Source organism: Nansenia antarctica (assembly GCF_963989245.1).
Source record: "Nansenia antarctica genome assembly, chromosome: 4".
In the NCBI taxonomy this organism is placed as follows: Eukaryota; Metazoa; Chordata; class Actinopteri; order Argentiniformes; family Microstomatidae; genus Nansenia; species Nansenia antarctica.
This window is the reverse complement of record NC_137689.1, coordinates 56378002-56403622: the sequence shown is the minus strand read 5'-3', so window position 1 is coordinate 56403622 and position 25621 is coordinate 56378002. Positions and strand designations below refer to the sequence as shown.

At 50.8% G+C, this 25621-nt stretch overlaps 2 protein-coding genes across 2 annotated transcripts in view; both read right to left on the bottom strand.

The window, feature by feature from the left end:
- The window catches only part of wdr70 (WD repeat domain 70), a 42610-nt gene extending 40089 nt beyond the window's left edge, over positions 1–2521 (bottom strand). The window contains exons 1-6 of the mRNA XM_080528836.1: positions 2507–2521; positions 1981–2055; positions 1698–1781; positions 1441–1531; positions 867–1092; positions 4–63 (exon numbers count right to left, since the gene is read on the bottom strand). Coding sequence (XP_080384962.1) covers positions 4–63; positions 867–1092; positions 1441–1531; positions 1698–1781; positions 1981–2011 — 492 coding nt within the window. The 5' untranslated portion in view covers positions 2012–2055; positions 2507–2521. The remainder of the gene's footprint in view (positions 1–3; positions 64–866; positions 1093–1440; positions 1532–1697; positions 1782–1980; positions 2056–2506) is intronic.
- An 825-nt stretch (positions 2522–3346) lies between these two features.
- cplane1 (ciliogenesis and planar polarity effector 1) lies at positions 3347–24638 on the bottom strand (the record flags this gene model as incomplete). Its single annotated transcript, XM_080529493.1, is given in 53 exon segments — positions 3347–3478; positions 3645–3815; positions 3918–4021; positions 4238–4398; positions 4497–4673; positions 4810–4865; positions 4964–5144; positions 5258–5389; positions 5592–5625; positions 6169–6228; positions 6688–6728; positions 7072–7175; positions 7274–7530; positions 7626–7818; positions 7971–8086; positions 8824–8958; positions 9228–9285; positions 9408–9498; positions 9611–9798; positions 9911–10651; positions 10771–10893; positions 10978–11178; positions 11283–11556; positions 11719–11808; positions 12171–12235; positions 12468–12580; positions 12702–12856; positions 13088–13233; positions 13411–14404; positions 15384–15738; positions 15860–15971; positions 16569–16718; positions 16889–16998; positions 17142–17295; positions 17454–17618; positions 17836–18053; positions 18205–18338; positions 18458–18695; positions 18800–18967; positions 19243–19407; positions 19519–19599; positions 19734–19915; positions 20163–20977; positions 21092–21274; positions 21507–21756; positions 22430–22612; positions 22826–22929; positions 23088–23244; positions 23348–23454; positions 23657–23889; positions 24048–24167; positions 24270–24405; positions 24558–24638. Coding segments are annotated over 53 exon segments (9894 nt in total).
- Positions 24639–25621: the final 983 nt, after the last annotated feature.

Sequence of the window (25621 nt, the reverse complement as noted above, 5' to 3'; positions counted from 1 at the left end):
TACTGTTTTAGTGCCGTGCGTGAGGGTGATCTCATGAGTGTCTGGAATCTTCTTGACCGGATTCTGAGCGAGACACAGGAGAGAGGAAGTTGACTGTCATACATGTGTGGTTGTGGTTGGTGGAGTGGGCCACTCAGTCATACAGGATATTTCAGCTCTAATGGACTGTGTGATGTGTCCGTCCAGTACACCTGCGGCCGACGGGAGCGAGACGTCGGGCCTGAGCGCTACGACATCACTGGAGGCGGAGCCCCGTGGCGGCCTGAAATCACACCTACCCTGAGAAAGTCGGGTGTCTGGGCTACATCACCCGTAACGCTCACACAGCGAGGAGACATTTACTGCCCAGGGAGAGCCAGAGAGTGAGATGAGAGAGAGCACATTCTCAACGAGAAAACCATCTGGCCGAAGTGTCTTTAGGTGGCGCACTCAGTGGCCGAGACACACATTTAAAAAACGTTAAATTAGGGCTTTTATTATGAGCCGCTCGGTGTGAGAGAGTTAACCCATGCTTCGTCAGTCGATGTATCCCCTAAATCCCTGTCATGCAAACTCAATGGATGACGTAGACCTACTAGGTCGTCTCACAAGACAGGATAATTCATTTGATGCATCGTCGATTGCGCCCAGCTACTCTTTTTCTAAGACTGTGATGCCCTCTTGTGGTTTATACAACACCACACAGAAAAACAGTCCTGGTGGTTATACATAGCACACTTTTCACTGTTGCGACTGAGATGTCATGTTTAGAACAAACATTATAAATGGGTTTAAATGAGCAGATGGATCAGACTCAAGACAGTCTGAATGCACTTGTTTAATTGTATCCTTACATGATAAATGTGAAAACACAAAAACACACTTACATCATCTTCCTCATCCTCCATATCTTCATCAGAGTCTTCATCGTCTGCTGTGCTGCCTCTGTAGCCTGGTGGTAGGGGTGGCCCCACTAAGTCGTCATCATCCTGACCAGTGAGCTGCGGGGGCACTGGGGGGCCGATGAGCTCAGAGTCAGAGTCTGAGTCACTGCCACTGCCGCTGCCGCTGCTGCCACTGCTGCTGCTGCTGCTGCTCTTACTCTCCTTCTTCCTGCATGCAAATACATATGCATGGCCACACTGCATTTTCAATCAGTTCTAGGTTGAAACTCGGATGCAGACATTTACTCTCTAAAAACCAGGTTGATCAGAGCAGACAATGATTATCTGGTAACTGAGGTTGCGTTCGTAAATTCGCTCTGAGAGCGCCGCAGCGCACACTAAGTTCAACCTCATAAAGGGACCAAATAATTTGATTGGACAAGAGGCATTCCATGAGTGCTGATCACATTTCCAGAGCGAATTCACGAACGCAGCCTGAGTGAGTCGAAACTGCCAGTCATTCAAACTTAGAGTACTGGCAGGTCATTGGCCATGAGGAGGAGACTGGATGGTGTACCTGGGAGCAGCAGCAGCTGGACCTTTGACTTTCTTTACAGAGGCTGAAGCCATGGCTGTGTTCGAGCTCTCCCCTGCTTTCTGCCTTTCCTCTGAAGGAGAGAGACACACAACTGGGGTTACACACACACACACAGGGCCCAAATCATAATGCATCTCTCACACACACACAGCCCAAATCATAATGCATTTCAAACCGTCTCCTTTCAAAACAGTATTGTGAATATAACATGACTCAGGCCATAGTGTGCCACTGACCTAGGACTTGCTGACTCCTCTCGATTGCTGTTCTCCGGGTCGTCTCAAAAATGGCATTCAGGTCAAAAGTGCGGGCTTTCTTTCCTGAAGAGAGGAAAAGGAACCAGCAGCTTGATACAAATAGTACCCATTGTTTATCATGCACAATCAACGACCCGTTACATTTCTGACAGAAGCATTCATTCTGTTAGATAACATACAAATGTCAACTAGTCTACTACAGTCATGAGCATCAGTATTAGCTTGAACTTCTCAGGTCATGCAATGGTGGGAATAGTCATACCAAAGCCGGAGAATCCCATGACAGCAGCCATTCCTCCATCATCCTCCTCATCCTCATTGCTGGGGTTGTCGGACGCTGAAACACAGGACAGACAGGGACAATATGACATGTTGACATTCACTGTTGGACAGCTTCACAAATCTCTCTCTGACTCAGTATAAAACTAAAAACAACTGTCAGAACTGACCCCAGAGGGTGCATATAGCCCGTTGAAACTGACTTCCAAAGTCGACGACTCTACAGGCTTTTGGATCTCTTACTTAAACGCCTGGGCTGGACCAAGACAAGGGACTACTGATCTCTGTTTTGCCTGCTCCTTCTGGTTGTGCCAGACTGCCAGTACCACACGCCAGCATGTTTACAACCAAACATTCCCTCAGAAGGGCTAAGCTTTCATCTTTCAGCCCCATAGCTAAACGTTTACAGGGAAAACACTCGCTAGCTCGCTGGACGCCGGATGGAATAATGCATATCCTATATCCTATAATAGAAACATAGCGGTCTAATAACAAAAGCCGAAGTTTACCATTGCCCACTTTGTTAGGATCCATGTTTTCAGAGTTTACACTGACTGTGACCCTTCACCCCGGAAGAACTGTCTGCAGAATAGGAATCAAACACTGCCACCTAGTGGCCAATCTAAATGTTGCATACATGTGTATCAATACTAGTCCAATCCGGATAGGGCTAAAGATTCTCTTTTGGTGTCAATTGTCATTTCTATAAGTACTTTCTGTACAGGCCTTCTGTAATATCAGAGTATGTATCTTCAACATAATTGTAATAGGCACGTAATTGTAAACAGTTTTTTTTATTATTTAAAAAATGTGATTGCAACAACATTTGAGCAATGCCACAACAAGGCATAAAGACTACACTTAATTTCACTTTCCCTAGGAAATCAACATCATCAGTCAAACGATAAAAAAATAATAATAAACAAACAAATAAATAATGCAGTATATAACAGTATTGAAAACACACACACACACACACACGCACACACACACACACACACACACACACAATGTTACTTATTAGTCATTCTTAATCTCATGACACAGACATAACAAATATATTCAATATACATTGCAAAGATGTAAATACATGCAATGTATGAGCATTTTGCATGAAAATTCCGCTACGAGAAGCCATGAAAGGCACACTGAGTTGCATTTAACCTGCTCCATGGATGTTGATTCTAATGGATGTGGATATCTAATATACAGAATATACTCTAGGCACATGGATTGACTGTTGTTTACAAAACACATGGATATGTAGTGATGCTTCCATATTATTGCCCTGCAGTTCTTTCACTCGATAGTCTCCTCACTCCAGGCCAATGATGCTCTGACTAAGCCAATCAGACTGCTCCCTCGCCGGCCACAATGCTCTCGATGGCAGCCCAGTCCAGTTTGCTGAGGATGCTGCCAGTGCTCTCTGAGAGGGTTTCCAGCCTGTCCAACCCCACTCCTCCCACCCTGGTAGCACCACCCTGGTCCTCCGGCATCCACCCCAGGCCCTAGGAACCACCACAGGAATCTCAGTCAGAGCTGAACTGAACAGCCACCGTATCTCAAAGATCAGGATTTATAATTGTAGTAAATATATATATAGATATATATATAGATAGATAGAACTCATGGGCCCTACTACCGTACCTGTGCCAGATGAGAGTTCTCCAGCCCGAGCAATCTGCGAATCTCTAGAGGTGGGTTCCATGGGCTCACAACATCTCTCTCCTCCTCAGCCTCTCTCTGCTCCCTCCCTCCTCCTCCTCCTCCTCCTCCACCTCTCCATCCAGGAGGGGATAGGCTCACTTCTCTCCTCCGCTCTAGAGGAAGAAACATGATCATGGAAACATTAACACCTGAATCTGCGATACAAAGAACAGCATGAATGTGTAGGTGCAGCAGGGGTGATGTAGAAACACAGCCCTCACCCTGGTTGGCTGTTTTAGCCCCGGTCCTGCCCCTCAGGTCTGTCAACATACCCCGCCGGGTCACTTGGGAGAGGCGGTCCCTTGGCAGAGCGCTCGCTAACACCCGAGAGACAACACAAAGACACACAGGTCAGGCTACTACAAATACCTAGACCTAAATACATATCTATTGCAGCACCAACTACTGTAAACCTGCTCTCAATCACACTTCTGCATACAGTACAACATTCATAAGGAATTATGAATTCTTCATAAGCTGGATCTATAGGAGAAATAGAGTCATTGATTGTTACTGAAGGTGGAAGGACTGACCGGGCCTGTGCAGCCCCAGTCTGCTGCTGAGGGAGACCTGACCCCCTGACGCAGGTCTTCTCTGACCACGCGGTGCCACCACCCCTGGAGAGGACAGGGAGCGGGCTTGCCCCACACAAGGTTTTGGACTCCTCTTCCCGCCGACAGACAGACTACGGCCCCTGGAACAACACCGAATCACAAGAATGATCCTCCCCTCATTTCAGGTAGAACAATTCTTCTTCACTATCCTGAGTCTGAATAGGCGGGGCGGTATTACCTGGGGCTTCTGCGGGTGCTGCCAGCCGTCTGAGAGGTAAGGGGTCTCGTGGCGGTGGAAGGCAGGGCCAGGGTTCGTGTGGAGGTCGTGGGCAGGGTCAGTGGGGTGGTGAGGAGGTCTGTGATCAGACTATAGGCGTCGTGAGCTCTCTGAGACTGATGCTCCGACAACACCATCCTATGTCAAAACACAGGCCATGTAAACCAAGGACGCACAAACACACACACACACACACACAGACACACACACACACACACACACACACACACACGCACACACACTCCTAAATGTATAAATGTACGCCTGCACATACTTGTCCTTCTCCTCTTTGATTTTCTTATTGATGTTTAAGTCTTTGGAAGTTGGTTTCTGTAGAGAGTAGAGAGAAATTGTATGAACAGTTAGAAGTCAAAGGTTCCTGAAACGTGACACAAATACATAAAACAAAATGCAGGCCAATCGCTCACCAATGTGACTGTGGCAGTGAAAGGTTTGTGCTCCCTCCCCATCGTCTCCTCCCTCTGTCTGCGGTACTGGACCAGCCTCTCCCTCTGTTTCCGCCTCATCCAAACCCTCAGCTCTCTCCTCTCCTCCTCCGCTCGCATTCCATCCCGCCCGGCCTGCCCGCTCTGCGGCTGGTTCAACCTGCTGTCAATTACAAATCATCCCAGCTGAGAACCTGTCGCGTATCGAGTTTCAGCTTGCCACAACCTTAATGGAGGACCCTATGATGAAGTGCTGGTGGTGTTGTGGTTCCTCACCTGCTGAGCTGAGCAGCCTGTGTGTGGGACAGCCCCAGGGCCGCGGGGGACATACCCCCCTCCTTCACCAACTCCCCCAATATGTCTGCCACATCACTCAGCCCACTGAGACCAAGCGTGTCCTCTGCCCATCTGTGAAAGAAAGGAGGAGGGGGGCAGGAGGAATGGTATGAATAAATTATAATAACACTATCTTAACAGAATGTTCCTGGTGTAATATATACTGTCAAATGTTTGAATAATTAACTATAACACATCTTAAGTTCATTTTTAAAATTGTAATGTATTCTGTACAAATGTTGAATAATTGACGATAACATAAGGTCTAACTTACTTTCCGGGTGTTCTATCCATGTTGTCTATCAAGTCTGCAAGAGAAACACATTCTTTCATCACACAGCTCTTTCAACACTCGGCTCACACAAGACGATACTGAGGATGGTAAAACAGTCAGGTATCACTACCTGAAACACTAGAACAGATAACAGACTAACAATGGCCAGGTATACCATTACAAAGTGTGTGTGTGTGCGTGTGTGTGTGTGTGTGTGTGCGCGTGCGCGTGTCTGCCTTTGAGGTGACAGGTGTACAGGGTGTGTGTGGGTGGGTATGGGGGGTGGGGTGGATTGTCCTACAACACAAGAGTGCATCCACAGTGTTGGGTAATAGGCAGAGGACTAGGTATGACTCAGACTGAGCCCCAGGTGTGTGTGACAGACAGTGTGTGTGTGTGTGTGTGTTTGTGTGTGTGTGTGTGTGTGTGTGTGTGTGTGTGTGTGTGTGTGTGTGTGTGTGTGTGTGTGTGTGTGTGTGTGCGTGTGTGCGTGTGTGCGTGCGTGCGTGCGTGCGTGCGTGCGTGTGTGTGTGCGTGTGAGACACACAGACAGAGTGTATTGAAACATGTCACTTACCCTGACTGATCTCCCACCCACGCTGCTCCGGCACTGCTCTGACTGGAGACAACCGCAGGGCTGCAACCACACACACACACACACACACACACACAGAGAGAGAGAGAACACATTCAACCACTCACCTCTGAACCCACATAGAAACCACCAGCTCCCCTCCTATTAGACATATCCCTGGCCTGAAGGCATCAAGCAGCAGGAATGTGTGTGGGCCCAAATACATAAATACTAGAGTTACAGCTGTGGTCCACCAGTAACAGGACACCAACTGGAAGTGGCAGACCACTACCTCCTACCCCCCCCGCCCCCCCACCCCCGGGGCGACCCACCACAGACCACAGTTACACTGACATGACATCGTCATGGCTCATTGTCAAATCACTGGGTATATCAATTCACCTGGGTTTTTTTCGTTGGGGAAGGGGGAGGGGGAGACTTTGTGGTAATATAAAACATAAAAAAAAATGTTTTACAGATAATATATTAGTCCACATGTTGAAGTGCTACTGTGGTGTGTACCTGCTGTGGGAGCGTGCCGGTACTGGGCAGCGTAGCTCTGACTGGCCGCAGAGAGGGGAGAACGAGAGGGGCGCTGTCTCCGAGACAGAGGAGCAGAGGTGGCTATTTCACTATCGTGCCCTTCCCCCTCCCCCTCCTCCTCCTCCTCCTCCTCCTCCTCCTCTTCCTCGCGAAGACCTGTTAGCTCAGGGTCATTAATCATGGGCCGTCGTGTTCTCCCCCCCACTGGTAAAAACAAGACAAACACATACTTAATTTTGGAGTAAAACCTAGGCACGAATATTTCACGAATATTGGTGAAAACACCAATATCACACCTAGGCGCGCACAACTACCGGTATTTCTGTTGAATTTTGGGTGTGGTAAAAAGGATTGTGTGTGAACAGACCCTGCGGTGAGAGGGCCAGAGTGACAGTCTTGTTTAGCGGTCCTCTGTATTCCACATCAGGAGCCATGGCCGGGCTAAGTGTCTCAATGGTGTTCACCAGCTGAGAGAGAAAGGGCAGACAAACACATGTTATTCCACATACGGTACCTACAGACCTGGCAGCATGCCTGTATCAGACAGAGAAGATGCCACATTTACCAGTCTGGTGTTGGCAAACTCTCTCTCCATGTGGTCTGCGATGTCCTGTAGGGCAGCCAGCTGGGCGTCCATCTCTGACAGGCGGGCAGAGACCTGCGCCACTGGGCTCCTGGAGGAGGCTCGGTTGGACCCTGGGCTCCTGGCCTCCACAGTCCCGCCTGTCCCTCGGCTGTCCTGCAGCAGCCTGGCAGTCACTGGGTCTCCACCGGGCTCAGAGGGACCAGGCAGAGGAGACAATACAGAGAGACCTGGAGGTCCTACAGGAGACATCACAGATAGAGCCATGGTCAGGAGAAAAGCCCCTATTTATTCTCTTGCTGACTGGATGTTTTAAAACACTGACCACGACTACCTCGGACATCCTCAGTGCTGGTGTCTGCGTTGGCCAGCTCTGGAGGGGCTGAGTTAGTGACAGAGGCTGCCAGCAGGTGGAGCTGTGCAGAGGTGGGGGGAGAGGGGACAGGACTGGGGCAAGATGGCAACTCCTCTAGCAGAGCTCCGTCCTCCAGGTCAATCACGTTGATAAACTGTCGACCTTCCGAGTCCTGAGGGAAAGAGAGAGAGAGACAGAAACATATACTGTGCTTTAGGGGTTAAATGCCTGAAATATTAGTGGTGTTCATTGGTATACAATGTTTTCTACATGGTTGCTAGTGAAATATTGTAATTAGGAGTCGTGATTCCATAGGACTCTGACCGTGTTCCTCCCTAGTTGGACCTCTCCAGGGGTCGTCGTGTCCCGGGTAGGGGGGTCTCTGGAGAACCGCAGGTTCATGAAGACATCAGGAGGGAGAACCGCAGCGGAACCCCCTGCTAGTAAGAGAACAAGGATACACAACAGGAGTCTAATCTTTAATATTATTTACATTTACATTTACATTTTTGGCATTTAGCAGACGCCTTATTCCAAAGCGACTTACAATCGATACATTCGACTAACCACTCAGTATAACCCACACAGAATAACCTCTTAATTGTTTCGTAGCCTACTTCCTCTCTCATCTATTCATCCGCTCTTTCATTTAGATTAGATTACATTAGATTAGATTGAACTTTATTGTCATTGTCAGAGTTACAATTGGTTGGGTTTGTTTTGGACAAATCATGCCCCTCAGCTCAAGAGACCTGTCACATGTTTTTGTGATGTCATAATGTATTATTATATTATATTATTATATTATTTTTTAATTATTTTTAATTACATTGTATTATATATATATAATACAGTATTGAATATAGTCTTGAATATTGTATTCATTTTCCTTATTCTCAGAAACTCTCGTAAATCAACAAACTTACTTCCAGTGGTAGCATTAACAGTGCCAGAGTGCTGGGTAGACATGGCTTTGTCTGCGAGAGAGGGAGGAGCTGAAGCTGAAGAAAAAACAAATCACTAAGTCAAAGAGTACGGATCGAACAACGTCAAGGACGGCTTAAGAGGCTGCTTCAACCTCGTAAAACTCGTAAAAAAAAAACTGGTAAACAACGTAACATCTTTGAATAGAAAGCATCCTCTATGCAGAACGATGCTTGGCAGACAGCAGCCTCACCGGTGTCTGTGTTGGTACAGGCGTCATGGCTCTGCGGGGGTCTCTTGTGTGTGGAGGCGAAGGCATGGAGCTCAGCTGCAGTGGACAACGCTCTGCTAACCAACCCCTGGTCAGTCAGCACAGAGTCAAAGGTCCCTGAGGTGCCAAAGGGTTAAAATTCATCAAGGAGAGAGAGAGAGAGAGAGAGAGAGAGAGAGAGAGAGAGAGAGAGAGAGAGAGAGAGAGATACAGAGAGAGAGAGACAGAGAGAGAGAGAGAGAGAGAGAGAGAGAGAGAGAGAGAGAGAGAGACAGAGGAGCTTAGCAATACCAGTGACCATAAGAATATCTTGGGGTATCCCACCAGGACTGGCAGATGAGGTGAAAGAAAGGATGAAATGAAAGAATGAATGGACAGATACTTACCAAGAGGAAAGACATAGCCCTCTCCAAGAGCAGATGCTGCAGGCTCCTCCTCATTGAGCTACAGGGAATTTTCAAATAAGAAAAAAAAATGTCTATCAATTTGATTGTGAGTTCAGTATTGGTCATAGCATTGGTAATATTCATATTTTCATAATTTCTTATGAGTATTTATTTTCTTACCTCTCGTGGTGGGATGATGGAGTCGTCTGGTCTGAATGTGACCTCTGTCCTCCCTCCCTCCCTCCTCGACCTCTCCTTCCTCCTCTTCTGCCTGAGGAACAGCACACAAAAGGAAGGTGTTCAATCGACAACGAGCGGGACGCGAACACAAAAATGGAACAGGGAGGGGTGGCGGTAAGAATGTGGATGTGGTAAGATTTCACCTCTTGCTGGAGTAGGTGCTGGTGGAGGGTGTTGCGGGGGCCGTGCGCGTGGCCTGGGTGTGTGTGTTCACTCGGAGCAGTGTGAGTGTGGGCTCCGCAGCCCTCTGCCTCCCTGCAGCCCAGCCCACGAGCTCCTCCAGCGGGATCAGACGAGGCACGCAGGCAGAAGGGATGGCGTCGGGCACCCTCTGGGTCAAAGACACGCCGTGACACAGTTTCTAACAGCATCAGACACAATTTCACGACAAGAGATACAAGTTAAAACCACGTCTGTTGTGTATGTTGTATAGTGACACCTACCATCCTGGGCAGCTCTGGGTCTCTGTGTAGCAGCTGGATCCTGGGAGTGTGGCCCATGGCTAACGGGGTGAAAGTCAGCGGTCTGGAGGAGTGTGGGGGGGGGATATGAGGGAGGGTGGTGGGAGGATAGGTGTCGGGGTGAAAGCGTAGGAGCGGGAGGCCGTGGACAGGGGGGGGTCTGTGGGCTGGGGGGGTGGAGGGCAGACGATGGGGGGTCTCTGCCCCTCTGGACCTCTCCGCCCGGGCCTCTGGGTGATGGGCCTGGGGTGGCATCGTGCCCCTGGGGGCTAGGGCGAGGGGAGGGTGGGTGTACTGTGTCAGATTGAGGTGTTTCGGTGGGGCTGCGGACTCTCCTCTCCTCCTCCTCTCTTCCTCCTCCTCGATTCTCCGCAGGGCGGCTGGGTCGTACTGGTCGAGGTTCAGGTGGGGGGGCCCGGCGCCGGCTCTCCTCTCAGACGGGGGTGCCCAGGCCTCGCGTACAGGGACAGTGTGGGACGGCCTCTGGAGGGACAGCAGGGGAGGGTGGAGCTGGAGCAGCTTCAGTCCTGAGGCGAGGGGAAAAGGGCTAGGATTGAAGGTGTCCTGTGAGAGTCCACCAGGGGGCGGTAGCAGAGGGGCACTCGTGGCGTGGGGATTGGTGTCCATAGTGGCCAACAGCCCATGAGAGGACGGGATCAACCTGTGACCCTCCCTCTGGATGGTTCCGGAACACTCTGGTCGGACAGATAAAGGCTGAAACTCCTACGGACAAGCAAAGGCATTTCAGTTTGTTTTTCCTCACATTGCTGAGTGTGTATAAGTTCAGGTGACACTGAACTGACATAGAGGACACATCCCACGAATCGACCTCCTGATCTTACCTGAGAATTGAGCTCTGTTGCGCTGTGGTGGCGATTCCGTTCCCTTGTAGGAGGGCTCGCGGTCGGCTGGGTGTTTCCGGTGGCTCTGTGCGCCCTACGTAGGGGCTCCGAGGCCAGGGGAGCCTGAGCCGAGCTCTGGGGGACTGGCTGGTCCGGGGAAAACGACCTGGGGAGCTGGTTGGACTGGGGTGTATTAAATGCAGACACTGGAACACTAGCCTGTGTCTGGGGCATAGGAAACAGGTTGGTGTGGAAGGGGATCGGATTGGGCTGGGGGGGAAGTGTGTTGGGGTGGGAAAGGGGTGCATTGGACCGGGCCAGGAGTGTGTTGAGCTGAGAGAGCGGAACAAGGTTGACAAAGGAGGCTCCCACCACCTGCATCAGACTCATGAAGTTGATCTGTTGTAACTGGAGAAAAAACAAAAAAACAAACATACAAAACAGTCATGGCATGATTCTTAACTACATTTCCAGTTTGCCTTTTTCTCTCTGCCTCTAATATCAATAATGACCTGCACCAGTTTGAAGAGTTCGTCCTGCATCAGCTGTCTGACAGGGTCTGTCTGGGCTGGCGGGGGCTGGCTGGGAGCAGGGGGGGGCTGGGGCAGGCTGGGAGCAGGGGGGGCATCGGCAGCAGCGTGAGCAGTAGGAGTGCTGGGGGTGGAGCTCCTCTGGGGCTGTCCTGCAGTAGGTGCAGAGTCTGCTGTCTGAGCCCCGGTCGTCTGAGGCTCTGCCATGGGGGGGAGGGGCGGGAGGCTGGGCTGAGGAGGGGCGTCACTGGGAGGTCTGAAGGAGAGGACAGTGCAGGTTAAACGGTCACAGCTTGATTATTACTTTTTTCAGTTTCCTCTGGGACTAAAGGCATTAAGGCAGCAGGTCTGCTGGGACAACTCTCTAAGCTTCCAGTACAGCAGCTGTACTCAGATGGGTCTTGAGACTCATACTTACATAGCAGTCGTCACTTCTTGAGGGATATCAGATGATGTCCTTCTCCGAGAGTCGTCGCTTAGCAGACTCTCGATCTCTATCCCCTCCTCTCTACGACAAACAAGAGTTGTCATTGTTTACGAGCACACCGAAACATGACGATGCAGTAAAGTCAACGTAAATCAAGAAAGAGACAAAGACATAGAATGCAATCCACATCGTATCTGGCTGCCTTGGAAACAATCCACAGGATCTGTCGTACCATGGTGTAGCTTCTATTGACTAGCACCATGGTAACAACAGCTTACCTACTCACTCAGCCACTCAGCCATAGAAATTTAAAAACTTGGCTTTGGCTTGTGGGCCTAAATGGCCTTTAGTATGGCTGGTATTCATATTGCAGTTGTTTAGTAAATCTGATTAACAATTCTCCCAGACAGTTGGCCAGACCCCTGCCTTATTCAAGCACTTACTGAGAGCAGACACTAGAAACGTCCCCGTCTCTCACCGAGCACTGCAGGTCTGCTAGTGTTAGTGCCTAGGGAGGACATGTAACACACACACGCACACGCGCACGCACGCACGCACGCACACACACACACACACACACACACACACACACACACACACACACACACGCACACACACGGTTAGTTACACAATCATGTTATTGAATCTCACGTTCTCATGCACATGTCTCTACATTCCCAACGTAAGTTTCAAAACAACAAGAGGAAAGGTGTGATTGTGCCAGGTCGTGCTGTGCCCACCTCGCCCCGCGCCCTGCTCAGTGTTGCCGGGGGGAACCCTGCCATCTGCACAGAGAGGTCGTGGACGGAGAGAGATGACGACACCCTCGACGCCTCTTCAGCATTGCTGCCGTCTATGACATCGTCAAAGTCAACAGACGAATGGCAAAATCTCGATTATTTTTTGATTTTTTTTTTAAGTCAGCGAGTAAATAGGAATCGTCGGACTATGACGACCACCGAAGAGTAGCTCACCTTCTCTCTCGGCGGCGAGGTGGAGCTCAGGGTCTGGCGAGGGTGGTTGGGAGTCTGCCGCCTTCCTCTCAGAGTCAGCGGTCGCTCTCTCCTCGTCATAAGGGTGTAGGGTCCCCCGGGAGGTCACTCGCTCTGCCTCCTCGGTCTGTGACCCACTGCTGGGGAACACAAAGAGATCCACGCTGACACCTCAATAAACACACACACACAACTCTCGCACACACAACACACACACACACATACACACACACACACACACACAACTCTCACACACAACTCTCGCACTCAACTCTCACACACACAACTCACACACACAACACACACACACACACAACACACTCACACACACACACACACACACACACACACACACACACAGAACTCACAAGGACAGTTCCCTGTGCTGGTCAGGCAGGTTAACGGGGGTGTCAGCTGAGCCGGGGTAGCCAGTATCCACACTGCTGTCTCCCTCCAGCTTCCAGCCCACCTCAGGCTGCAGTACCGGGGCCACGGTCCACTCCCTCGCTGGTACCTGACACGAGGGAAAGGAGGGAAAGAAGGGTTAAAAAAAACTGTTAAAGACTTGGATCGCTGCAATATGTCTGCAACAAACACTACAAATAATACACATCCCCTAAAGAATGGTTCATGAATTCATCTCAGTTGAGCACAAACTCAAGCCAGTCTCTTTCATACAGCACACACTGACCTGGAGGTGAGCGCTGTAGCGGTCTGTCCCCAGCAGGGCGGCGGTGTATCTGCGCTGCAGCATGCTGAGGGCCGTGAGGACGGCTGGGGCAGAGGCTTTGACCCGCATCATCACCACCCCTCCTCCTCCACCTCCTCCTCCAGCCTGCCCTCCTCCACTCCCCCCTGCCTCCCTCTCCCTCTCCTTCTTCCTGCTGGGGTGTCCCAGCAACACCCTCTTATCAGCCCAGCGCACCATCCACTCCAGCAGCCTGCCCAGCCCTGGGAACTGGGCCTCCAACTTAGGGTCCAGCTCCTGTTGAAGCTCCGCAGCCTCCACGGGGGCCAGGGAGCCGAACGCCCAGCAGTCTGACTCCTGCTCCCCGGGAACAGAGCTCTGACTGGGGCTGGGCTCAGAGCCGAGGCGGCCTCCCTTAGGTGCGGGCTCCGAGGCTGGGCTGGACTGCAACCTGAGGCCAAACAAACCCTGCTGCTTACCAGTCCTGAGGCCAGGGAGGGAGGAGGCAGGGAGACTGGGTCTAGGCACGGGGGTCTCGCTGTGGAGAGAGGAGGCGGGCGGTACAGGGGTGTGGTCCGGGTGGACCGGCTTGTAGCAGTGGCCAGCTCTGAACACAGGGGCGTCGCCGCCCGCCTGTCTCCTGGGGGCGTGGTGGCGCCCGTCTCTCTGGCGGCGGCGGAGGGTGGTGAGCACGTCGAAGGTGAGGGAGTGCAGCTCTCTCTCTCTCAGCTGGGCGCAGAAGCCCTTCAGCAGGGGGGGGTCACAGCCGGAGTCGCCCCCCTCGGGGCCGTCCCTCTCCAGGACGTAGCTGAGGAAGAGCTCCAGGAAACGGAGGTAGTCCTCGTCGTCCAGCTCGAACTCCCAGCTCCCGACCACGGGCAGGGTGGGGCTGTCCTGCTTGCTCTCGCCCCCCTCCTCCTGGATGCTCTCCCCCACTGTCACTTTGCCTCCTGGCTTGTCTGCTTTGTCCTGCTGCCTCACTCTCTTGCTCTCTTGCCTGGAAAAGATGAATTGGCCACACCACAAAGTCAGTCCAAAACAAAACAGTTCTATAGAGCAGTTCAATGAAGTTACCTGATGATGTCGCTACAGGAGGCATCGTCTCTCTACGTCAGGGGTCCCCAAACTACGGCCCGCGGGCCGAACACGGCCCACCCCCACACTTGGACCGGCCCTTTGAACAACGTCAATTTTCTACAAGCGTTGCACTCGGTGGATTTCTGTCATTTCTGACTGCAATAGCGGCACTGCGCCGACGTGGTGGCGGGGGCGCTGTTTCGCAAATAAGTTATCTTTCGTTTTTGCTAGTGAAATAGCTGATAGTTGATGTTGACTGCTCAAGGAGAATACATATTTGAAAGTACAGAATGCCTGAGAGCCTTATATTGCATTATATTACATTATATTTTGATCATCTGGTGCCTGAATATTGTGTTTTCCTTTGCATAAATAATGACATTTCCACCATAAATTGATGCAGAAAGGTCACAAATTGGTGCATATCAATTCACCAGAATGGTAGAAATTAAGTGTTTGATGCTCGTTTAAGGACCCCCAGACAGCCCTGCTTCATGGGTCCCCCCGTGTATGATGAGGGTCCTCCCTCATGTATCAGACTGTAAAACTGATTATATTTCATTGACATATCACTATAGGTATAAATTCCATCCAAATTCAACTGTTTAGACTTTGTTTGCATCCACCAGTGCTCTCCTGCGCGCAATTGCTTTGCGCAACCGCCTCCATTTCACTCCGTTCCATATTATTTTATGTTAGAGACCGACCCAGGCCCCCCATCACAGAAAGGAAAAATGATGTGGCCCTCACAGAAAAAAGTTTGGGGACCCCTGCTCTACGTGGACTGAGGTGAACGGATTGATCTCTGATCGTATCGACGGATTCGACGTCGCTAACAGACAGACTTTAGTGCCAGACGTTTTCTGACAGACGAATTCCTCCCAGATAAGACGGTCTACCTGTGCGGCGGCCTGCTGCTGCGCAGGTCTGGAGAGAGAGCCTCCGAGGTGTTCTCAGCCGTGTCTCCGTCACTGTAAACCAGGGGGCGCCCGCAGTCTGTCAGGGTGCTGTTGCTCAGACTGGCTCCCAGCGAGAAGCGCTCTAGCACGGCTGTGCCATGGCCGCCTCCTCCTCCTCCTCCTCCTCCTCCTCCTCCTCTCTCCTCCTCCTCCTCTCTCTCCCACAGGTAGAGCTCCAGGGGTGCCAAGTGCCTCCCCACACGCCGCAGGTCCTTCCTCCTCTGACGGAGCCTGTCCTGCACCACGACCGTCATCATCGTCTCCTCACCCTCACCCTCTTCCTTCTGCTCCGAGGCTAGACGAGGTGTGAGGGGGAGGAGAGAATGTCAATGAGTATGACGGAGAGAAATGTACAAAGAGGGGATGAGAGACAGATCTAGGGTAGGCTGCAGTAGAGCAGAGGTACACTACAGTACCTGGGACAGAGCAGTGTCTGAGTCTCTGCAGCAGGGAGTTGTACTTCTCCCTCAGAGGGACCCTGACTGACTCCTCCTCGTCTGGGAACGCCCGCACCAGACTCTCTGCCACCTGAGGTCAACACAGATAGACCATTTGATTTTGGATTAATAAAGTCACCCGCGGCACTGTAGAACGTTGACAATTTGGGCAATTATATTCACCCTCGACACTAAATGTTAAATGAAGACATTGGCTGTGGATTGTGATTGGTTCCCAATTGCCGACGGCCCCTGGTTTTGGTATAGATGACCTTTTCTTGTGGCGACTGATGGATAGATGATTCACTTACTTAGACAAATGCATTTGCTGTAAGTCACTTTGGATAAAGGTGTCTGTTAAATGCCAAAAATGTCAATGTAAAAGTGTAAAAGTAAATCACTCTTATACCCCTCACTCCCATACAGACCTCCTCCATAGCAGGGGAGCCTGCCGGAGCTAGAAATCAGAGGACAGGTTAATTGTAATGCATGGAACGGAGTAAGGAATGGTATCAAGCATGTATTAAGAGACACGCCAGGAACATACAATTCCTTATTCCATCCTACACACACACACACATCCCATTTTACAATGAGTCTGTCCTCCGATTTCTCCACAGACACCAGTCACTCTAAGTAGTAGCATCTGTTTGGTGAGTGAATGTAAAGGAAGTGAGTGATTGTTCACCATGTTGACGGGGGGTAGTTCAGACACCAGGCTGAGCAAGGTGTCCTGGAGGATCTCCTCAGCGTTCAGGAAGCGCGTGAAGGGCATGAAACGACACGCCCAACGGAGAGCCTCCACACAGGAAGCTGTCGCCACAGAGGCGTCCGCGACCTACAGGACGAACACACAGACGTACACCATTGTCAACTGTCAAGTGAACATAAATCACTGAGGATATATATATTCAAGAATGTGTAAAAAAAAAAAAATATATATATATATATATATATAATTTTATTTTTTTTACACATTCTTGAATCTTCACACAGAAGTACGAGTACCTGCGTGTCTTTCCCACAATTCCTTGCAGCTTGGTACTTCCTGCAGGACACAGAGAGTTGGTCCCTGACGTGTAGCATCCAGCACAGGCCACACAGCTCCCTGAAGCAGGCTAGAGGAGACACACATAATCTCTCTCACATGTGATGCTTCGATGGGGTGAATGTTGTTTCAATGGAATATATATATATATATATATATATATATATATATACATACAGTATATACATATATGTGACATAGGATGTCTCTTACTGATAGTTTGTATAGTGCCAGGATCCAAGTGTCCATCACCACTGGGTCCCAGCTTGAAGAATCCACTACGGCTGACGAACTTCATCAGGCCCTCTGGGAAAGCCTTTTCCTCAGCCACTGGCTGCTGCTTCTGCTGGGAGGATTTCTGCCGGATCTGTAAACCAACCAACCAACCACCATCGAGTAACTCACCAGGATATTCCAGCATTTTACTCCAATCCTTCTCACAGTGGTTATTTTCCCTATCCTGGTTGAGAGGGGTAGAGTAGAGGGGTTGGAGACAGGGGGGGAAGAGAGGGTGTAGGAGTGTACCTTGTGGAGGAGGTGGCGGGAGCGGCGCAGGTGGCTGATGTACCACTGGGCCGCGGGGCGGGAGCAGCGAGCGGACCTCAGGAGCAGCAGCGCCCTCTGGAGGACCCCGGACACCCTGTGGCGAGACGACTCCTCCAGGAGCTGAGCAAAAGACCCTGAGGGGTCCTAGGCAGGAGAAACACACACACACACAAAAACACACAGACACAGACACAGACACAGACACACACACACACACACACACACACACACACACACACACACAGCCCTTAAGTCTCAAGTATCAACAACATCTTAAAGCTCCATTTCATCTTCTAGTATTCCCTTGATTTCAAGCCTTCTCTGTGCCCCTCCGTACAGCTGACCGTCCCCTGGTACGCACCTGTGTGTTGGGCGTAGGCTGGGGGCAGTAGAGAGGGGGGGCCGGCAGGTACAGTCCTATAGGCACCAGGGCAGGCAGGCAGGAGGCCAGGTCTTTGGCCGAGTCCAGCAGAGCACACAGGGGCCGAGACAGCACGTCTACTCCAGCCATGACCGAAGCCTTCAGGATCTCCTGCACCGACTGCTGAAGCAAATCCATATCCTCCCCTTCTAGAGAGTCTGAGAAGGAAAGAGAGAAGGATGAAGACTTGGGGTAGGGAGGGAGGGAGAAAAGGTAAACGTATGATGGGCGCAAAGAAAGATATGGAAAAGAGAGTGGACAGACACGACATACTTCTGTCATAGTATACATTGAGACGAGTGACCGCACCTGTGAAACTCTTGTAGGTCTCCTCGTCTGCTTGCGTCTCCTCTGGCCCGGCCTTTCTGCCCAGAAGAGACTCCAGCTGACCCTGAAAGATGCTACCGGCCTCAAGGGCTGCTGGGAGATGGAGTTCTTTCCATCTGAGCCTGAAGTGGCAAAAGCAGGGGTTGTCAACAGAAAACTCATAGAGAAGTTCAGCACCTCTTCATGTAACAGTAGTCCTTCACACACACACACACACACACACACACACACACACACTGACCCGTTGAAATCACAGTGCTCAGTGCAGTAGCTGGTGTAGGCCAGGCCGAGGGAGGCTGCAGTCTTCCAGTCGCCCAGGCGATGAGCGAACCACACAGCCTCGGGCAGCAGCCCCCCCTGCAGGAGCAGGTCCTGGGCGTAGCCCACCGTCCACACCTCCGACAGATGCTGCTCCCGCACCGCCCCCGCCACACGCTCCTGGCACAGGGGCACGAGGCGCCCAACGCCAGGGGCTGGGGAGGGGAAGAGTGACAAACACATTAGCCCTATAGACACACTGACATACACGTTAAATACACAGGGGGTGTGTGTGTGTGTGTGTGTGTGGTTTTCTTACCATGCGGGAGGTGTAAGGGAGGCAGTACGTCCACACTGTGCGGGGGCAGGATGAGCAGGGGCTGGTTGGTGAAATAGGAGGCCATGAACCTGCCCAGGGTCTGAACCACGGCGCAGGCTGCCTCACTGTGGACCTGCCCAGGCAGCCAGGACCCAGGGACAGCCTCCTCTACAACCAACACATACAACACATACCACTGTTCATGTGTGCTCTGATCCATGCATTGTGTCACCTGCTGTTTCTTTACAATATAAACCAAGAGCAGAGACAAGGTAGCCCTATATGGCGATACATTTAGAGCCTTTTCTTTTCCACAGTGGATGATTTACTTTGCTTTTTTTATTCAACCCTTTTTTTTTTTTTTTTTACCAGGTAAGAACATATTCTCATTTGCAGCAGCAACCTGACAGGATAAAGACTTGGGGACTGGGGCCAGACAGTACCGGTAGTGTGGGTTCTGTCCTCCTTCTGTGGCCCGGCTTGGTGGAGTAGCAGGTGGGCCATGTGGTCCCCCAGCCCCTGGGCCTCCCTCAGACGGTACCGGAACAGCAGCCCGTACAGCAGGGCCAGGCACAGGCGCGTCTCCGCAAACGCACTCCGTGGGCCGTCTGGGGAATCAGGACATGACGTCTTAACTGTACAGCCTCCAGGTTCATTATGGTCCTCCACAACTCTGTTGGCACTGTTAGGAGTATGTCTAATATCTCCATGCGTCTCACCTCTCTCTCTCTCAGCCCACAGCTCAGCCCTCCAAGCCTTGGCGCACTCTGTGTATGACCCCGACAGGAAATGCTGTTCCCCTGGGGACCCGAAAGAAAGCTGCACATGAACGATTGCTCCCTATTGAGTAGTAACTGCAAGTAATTACACAACAGCCACACAACAAATAACGTTGGTATTCTAGACAAGGCTTCACAGTGGCCTTTACTCATACCTGTGTAGCTTAGCAGGGCTGGGCCTTCATCCAGCCTGTCTCCTGCCCCTTGAAGAGCTGTCTGGATCTGGGTCAGGAGGAGAGACACACGCCCCTGCTCCTCCTCCCAACCCCTCAGGCCTTTCAGCTCCTCCCGGTACTGCAGGGTGTGTCTGTACACGGTACGCCACACTCCCAGCAACCTGGACCAGGACAACAGAGGAATAGGACTAAGATGACACTCTTGAGGCATAAAACGAAAGCACCGTACGTGCAGGAAGGTAGCATCTATTTACTAGAGAAAGAAACAGTGGTTGACTTATTGTTTGTTCTTCTTCCTCTTCGACACGCACAAGTGCGCGGACACACACAGACACACACAGACACAGACACAGACACAGACACACACACACACACACACACACACACACACTCCAATAGGCTGACTACCTGCTAGACGGCTTCTGAGGTAAAGGCAAAGCATCTTGTGAAGTCCCAGGGCTCACTCCCTCCTCCTCCTCCTCCTCCTCCTCCTGCAGCAGAGGCACACAGTAGCTATCTGAGGGCTGGGACGATTGTGAGAGCTCCCCCTGGTGGTGGGAGGACCCCCAGGCTGGTTTCTGCTGCAGGCTGTAGGTGTGGTCCAGACAGTGGGAGGTCAGCTGGAGGACGACGAGGGCAGTGGAGAGACTCTGAGAGACAGAGAGCTGATCAGAGGGAGAGGAGAGGAGCAGGTGAACTAGCTGTTTGCTGAGCTCCACCGTCAACCCCAGGCAGCTCCTCCCCCCTGTGTGAGGGGCGTCCCAGGGAAGGAAAGACAGAAGGGTCCTGAGGAGGTGAAGAAGACGGGAGGAGAAGGGGATGCTCGCCTTCATCTTCTTCTTCTTGCCTGAACGGGAGCTGTCGTTGGAGGTCAGACGTAGGAGTGCAGCGAAGCGGACAGCACAGCGGACCGTGTACGTGAGCAGACTCTCTCTCTGGTCCACGGCGCCCCCCAGGGACACACCGAGAGCCCAGGCGGTCAGGAGGCTGCGCTGCACCCGACGGAGCTCAGGAGAGAGGGTCGGGGCCCTCCTCTCTGAATCCACAGAGTCAGAGCCACGGTCCGGGTCTAGCTCCGGGTCATGACGGGGGTTAGGGTCAGGAAGAGTGTCAGCGAGAGCGTGGAGGGTGTCGAACATTGAGGCAAACTCAAGGCGACCCCCATCCTCCATATGTGAACCCAGAGGCGGTCCTTCTATATCAGAGTCATCCTCAAACAACGCCTGGGGAAGCACACATACCGACAGACCATCAGTGAGAGACTCACATTTACTGGCATACAGTATTTACACAGATGTTATATGGAGAACAACCAATATATACTGTATATGTCTGACCTGGACTCTTTGAACCAGCTCCCTGGTGTCCCCCATGACTCCCTGGTCCTGCAGGAATAGAGGCAGGGTGGATACGGGCGTGGCTGTGGGAGTGGGCACAGACGTGGCTCTGGTTCTCAGCTCCTCCTGGCTGCTGCTGACCTTCAGGGAGGACAGGGACTCCAGCCACGCCCTGGCATAGGGCTGGGGACAGGAAACAGAAGAAATGATGAACAACAGGAGGACCACAGGGGTGAAAGTCAGATAAAGACCTCAGAGTCACTCTGAGAGGTTACAAAATAAGCAAATGGAGCTTGGAGCAAATGGATCTTCCCTGGAAAGTAGAATCCCCCCCCACCCCATCTACGGTTTGTTTGTCTGTAGCTGTAAATCTTTTTTCTTAAGAATCCCCTCCACCATCTACTTGCTAGCCAACCTGTGAGCGCTCCAGGGCCCTGCTGGCCCTCTCCAGGCCCAGGCTGGTGTCCTTCAGCAGGGCTCTGAGGAGGGACGCAGGGGAGGGGCCCTCGGGCACCCTCAGCACCGAGGCCTGGTAGCCGTCGGACACGATGAGGTAGGGCAGCCGCGGGTGCCACGACACGGAGTAGCGCTGCCTCAGGACATCCAACACAGACGCACCGGAGCTGGACAGACAGGCCTCCCCGGCCCCCGCTGAGAGGGGAGGTCTGACGAGAGAGGAGGGAAGGAGAGCGGGAGAGAAAAAAAAGCAGATTAGAGAGAGCTTCATATATATTCATATAATATATGTATATGCATAATAATATAATGCAGTAGAAGTCTGCCTTATTCATGCATATGTTAGTATACTGTAGTAGCAGGCTTTTAACAGGGCAAATGTACACTTATGTGTATAGAAGTCATTATCATCAGAAATGTCTGTGAATGGAGAATCCATGCAATAGACTCAGTGCTGTTTCAAAGTGCCAACAGTGGGGAAGTGAACTCAGTTCAGATGTGCGCTGCGGAGACAGAATGTTCTTTTTTACCACTACTTACATGAGGGAAAACGACACAATGACGATGTTTGAAGAGAAGAAGAGCGAAGAAATAGAGAAAGAGGATGACTACAGATGAGAGAGGAGAACAAGGAAAGGAAGTAAAGAGAGAAATGAATCGAGCCACGTAAAAGAATCGCCGAGTGAATTCAAGAGACGCTCAGCAGGAGAGAATTGCATTCGATAGCTATGGATTGATCCATGAAAAAGTACAGCCACACTTCGTGGTATTATAGAAAATACACAACACGCTTTGTTTCAAAACGGAGTGGCTTAGATTGGTGTCATCAGCAGGTTTGCGTTTGTGTGTGTGTGTGTGTGTGTGGTGCAATCATTATATTACCTGTAGGTGACCAGAGGATGCAGGGGTAGGAAGTGTGCCGGTCCAAAGTCAACATTGCACCCTGTGGTAGTCAGACAGAGCAGGCCTCCCAGACGGGCCAGCATGAGGAAGGAGCCTCTCTTCAGCACGCAGGCCAGATAGAGGCCTCCCGTAGCCCAGCTCACACTGCCCACCCAGTACGACCTGCAGGTACACACTGGAGTTTGAATCTGTGCCTGAAACACATTGAGCTGCGCACTCACACACTGCCTTATGCTCACCCACACTTTTCTCTTCACCTCACACAAGTACTATACCTTGTAGTGGGGAATTTTTTATATAACTTGTGTATAACCATCATATGTGATGTGTACAATGTTAGCGTGTTACGATATTGAGAGATCGATGGTAACGTACCTTACATATTTGGATGGGATGGTGAGTTTCTTACTGCCACATCCACCCAGACCACTGGACACAGTCACAAAGTTCTGTGTGCTGACAAATAAAACCTGCGTAGCCTGCACAAACACACATAGACAAAACCATGAACAGCCAGCCACAGATTGAGTTTTATTTTTCCTGTCGACTACCTGTATGCATGCTTTTGACTGTGTGAGAAAAGTGAGTTCTTACCAGCAGATCTGAACTGAATAACTCAGTCGATAAGGATTCTTACCCTGGGGTCTCTCTGGTTCAGGACTATGGCCAATAGGAGGCCGTCGGGGGAGATCGCTGGCACCAGTGCCCCTCTTGACTTGACCGGGCGACAGGGTGGGGTGAGGCGGGACATGGGGTAGGTCTTGGTGACCCAGTGTATCCTGTACCCCACAGAACTACAGAATGTAAAAAGGCATAACCATCACAGGCCTTCCTGATGAGTAATGTGAGAGAACTTTGATTGTCTTGAAAACAGTAACAGAGTCATCGCACACTCACCAGACATTGCTCCCTCTGCCCTCCTCCCATTGGATCTTCAGGAAAGTGACACTTAGCTTGTCCCCAGAGGTGAACGCAAATGCTGACAAGCAGACATCACCCACTGCCTATTATGGACAGACACACAAAGGGGTGAAAGAGGGAGAGAGCCAGGAGTAAAACACGACTTTGCTTAAGACGACAATGGGACAGGGTTGAACTCTTTACTGCTCTACAAGACCAGAAGAACATTAAGGTAGGAATGTCTACTAGAGATTCAACATTACCAACGGGATCTTTTCTATCCCTGTGGACAGAATAGTCACTCACCTCCCCCCTGATGAAGAGGCTGTGGTGGGATGCCTCCTTGTCCTGTGGAGATGGCAGAGCTGAGTCTTCAGGGGATTGTATCTGAACCCAGCTTCCCCTGGCGGTGCCATCCCGTACCCCTGCCAAGTCCTTTATGTCAACACACTCCCACAGGAACACCTGGCCCATGAGAGACACCAGGAGCACCCGCATCCCATCCCCTGAGACCAGAAGAGACAGGCGCACAGAAGACCCTGTGGAAACACCAGCACACACACACACACACACACACACACACACACACACACACACACACACAGGTGATAAGGATATGGAACAGGGTTGGCAAGCTTGAAAATGTCTCACAGTAACAGTGGCCTTTGACAACATTCACATCCATAAACACACCAACCTTGAGCTGCAGTAACTAGCTGCGATACTGTTGGGACTGCCGCAATAGTCTTTAAGGAGTCTTTGTCTCTGCTCCATAGAAACATCTCTCCTGAGGCAAGTAATCCTGCAAGCCATACACCTGCAAATAACAAACCGGAAAAATGAGGAGAATTGCTGAGTCTAAATTGAAAGTGTTATGTTTTAAGTTGTATTAGCTCAATTGAAGTCACTGAAAGCACACCATTCTGGGATGCTGCCATGGTTACCACCCTGGGGAGGAAGGGTTGGAGTTTGGGGGTCTTCTTCTTGGTACGTCCAGACACCATGTTGATCTCACTGATCCGCTTGTCGTCCAGCAGAAAAACAGACTCCTTCTCCTGCACATTAGATTTGTTTTGAATGACTCTACGGTTTGTGACACAAACACAATCGTAAACACATTAATTTCAACAGCATCACGTGTCTACTCCACACCAGGTACTAGTGAGTTTCAGCTCTTTACTGGTGGATGACAATTCCGTCTCCTCACCAATCCGAGCCAGCAGAACCGCGGCCACGGTTTCTTCCGTTTGATGCTGGATGACAGCACCACCTCCAGCCTCAGCTCCATCTTTAGCAGATCTCGCACCAATCAATGAAACAGGACATCTTGCAGCTTCCTCTCAGACAGGTCTTTCTGAGAGAACCAAAGCAATATTCATACAGTCAGTGTATAGACATATTCATTGACTCATTGATTTATATATCTAGCCAGTCCAGTGTCACTGGCAGTGATTATCTCAAGTCAGATGTCCATGCTGCAGACTGGCGCATATATAGACTGTGGGGATAATGACAAGTAGCTAGCTATGATTCGTACACAACATAGTTGGTACTGTATCTGTCTACGCTTTCTAGCTAGCTAACTTAGCTCGCTTAGCGAAGCGTCCACAGCAACCAGTCAAAGGCGAGGCCAGGGCTAGGAGGACTGGGAGGCTCAGCTCCACCTGGGATGATTGTTTACGTTTTGGCAGAAACGTTAGCTAGCTAGCTAGCTAGCACTGTGATTGGCAAACTATGCAATCGTTTAAGTGAAGACTCGTTGTACTTACAATTGCTGCAAGAGTTTGGTCCATTTATATACATTACATTTTTAAAACCATGATATTTAACTATTTCGAATTTCCCTCTGCTTCCGGAGTCCGAGAATGACTACCCATGATCCCCCGAGTGAAGCTACGGCGTTGCCTAGGGACAGGGTTGCCAGATGGGATTGACAATTTCCATCCTAATCACAGTCTAAAAGCCGCTAAATCCATCAAAAACCAGCCCAAAATCTATTGTCAGAAAATGCATCTCCAGCCAATAAAAATAAAAAAAAACTGCACATATGTAGCTACTAGGGTGTGTGTTTTAACTTCACGCATTTTGTAACTTTCAGGCACTGACATTTTTGATACCGCCCAAATGCTTTTTTCCCCGGCCCACTGTAATCAAAAGTAGCCCATTGGGCGGTAACCCGCCCCATCTGGCAACCCCGCCCTCCCAGAGAACCAATGCACCAAATGAAGCTATACTGACGTCTTGTGGCCAATATGAGTAGTGCGGCTGTTA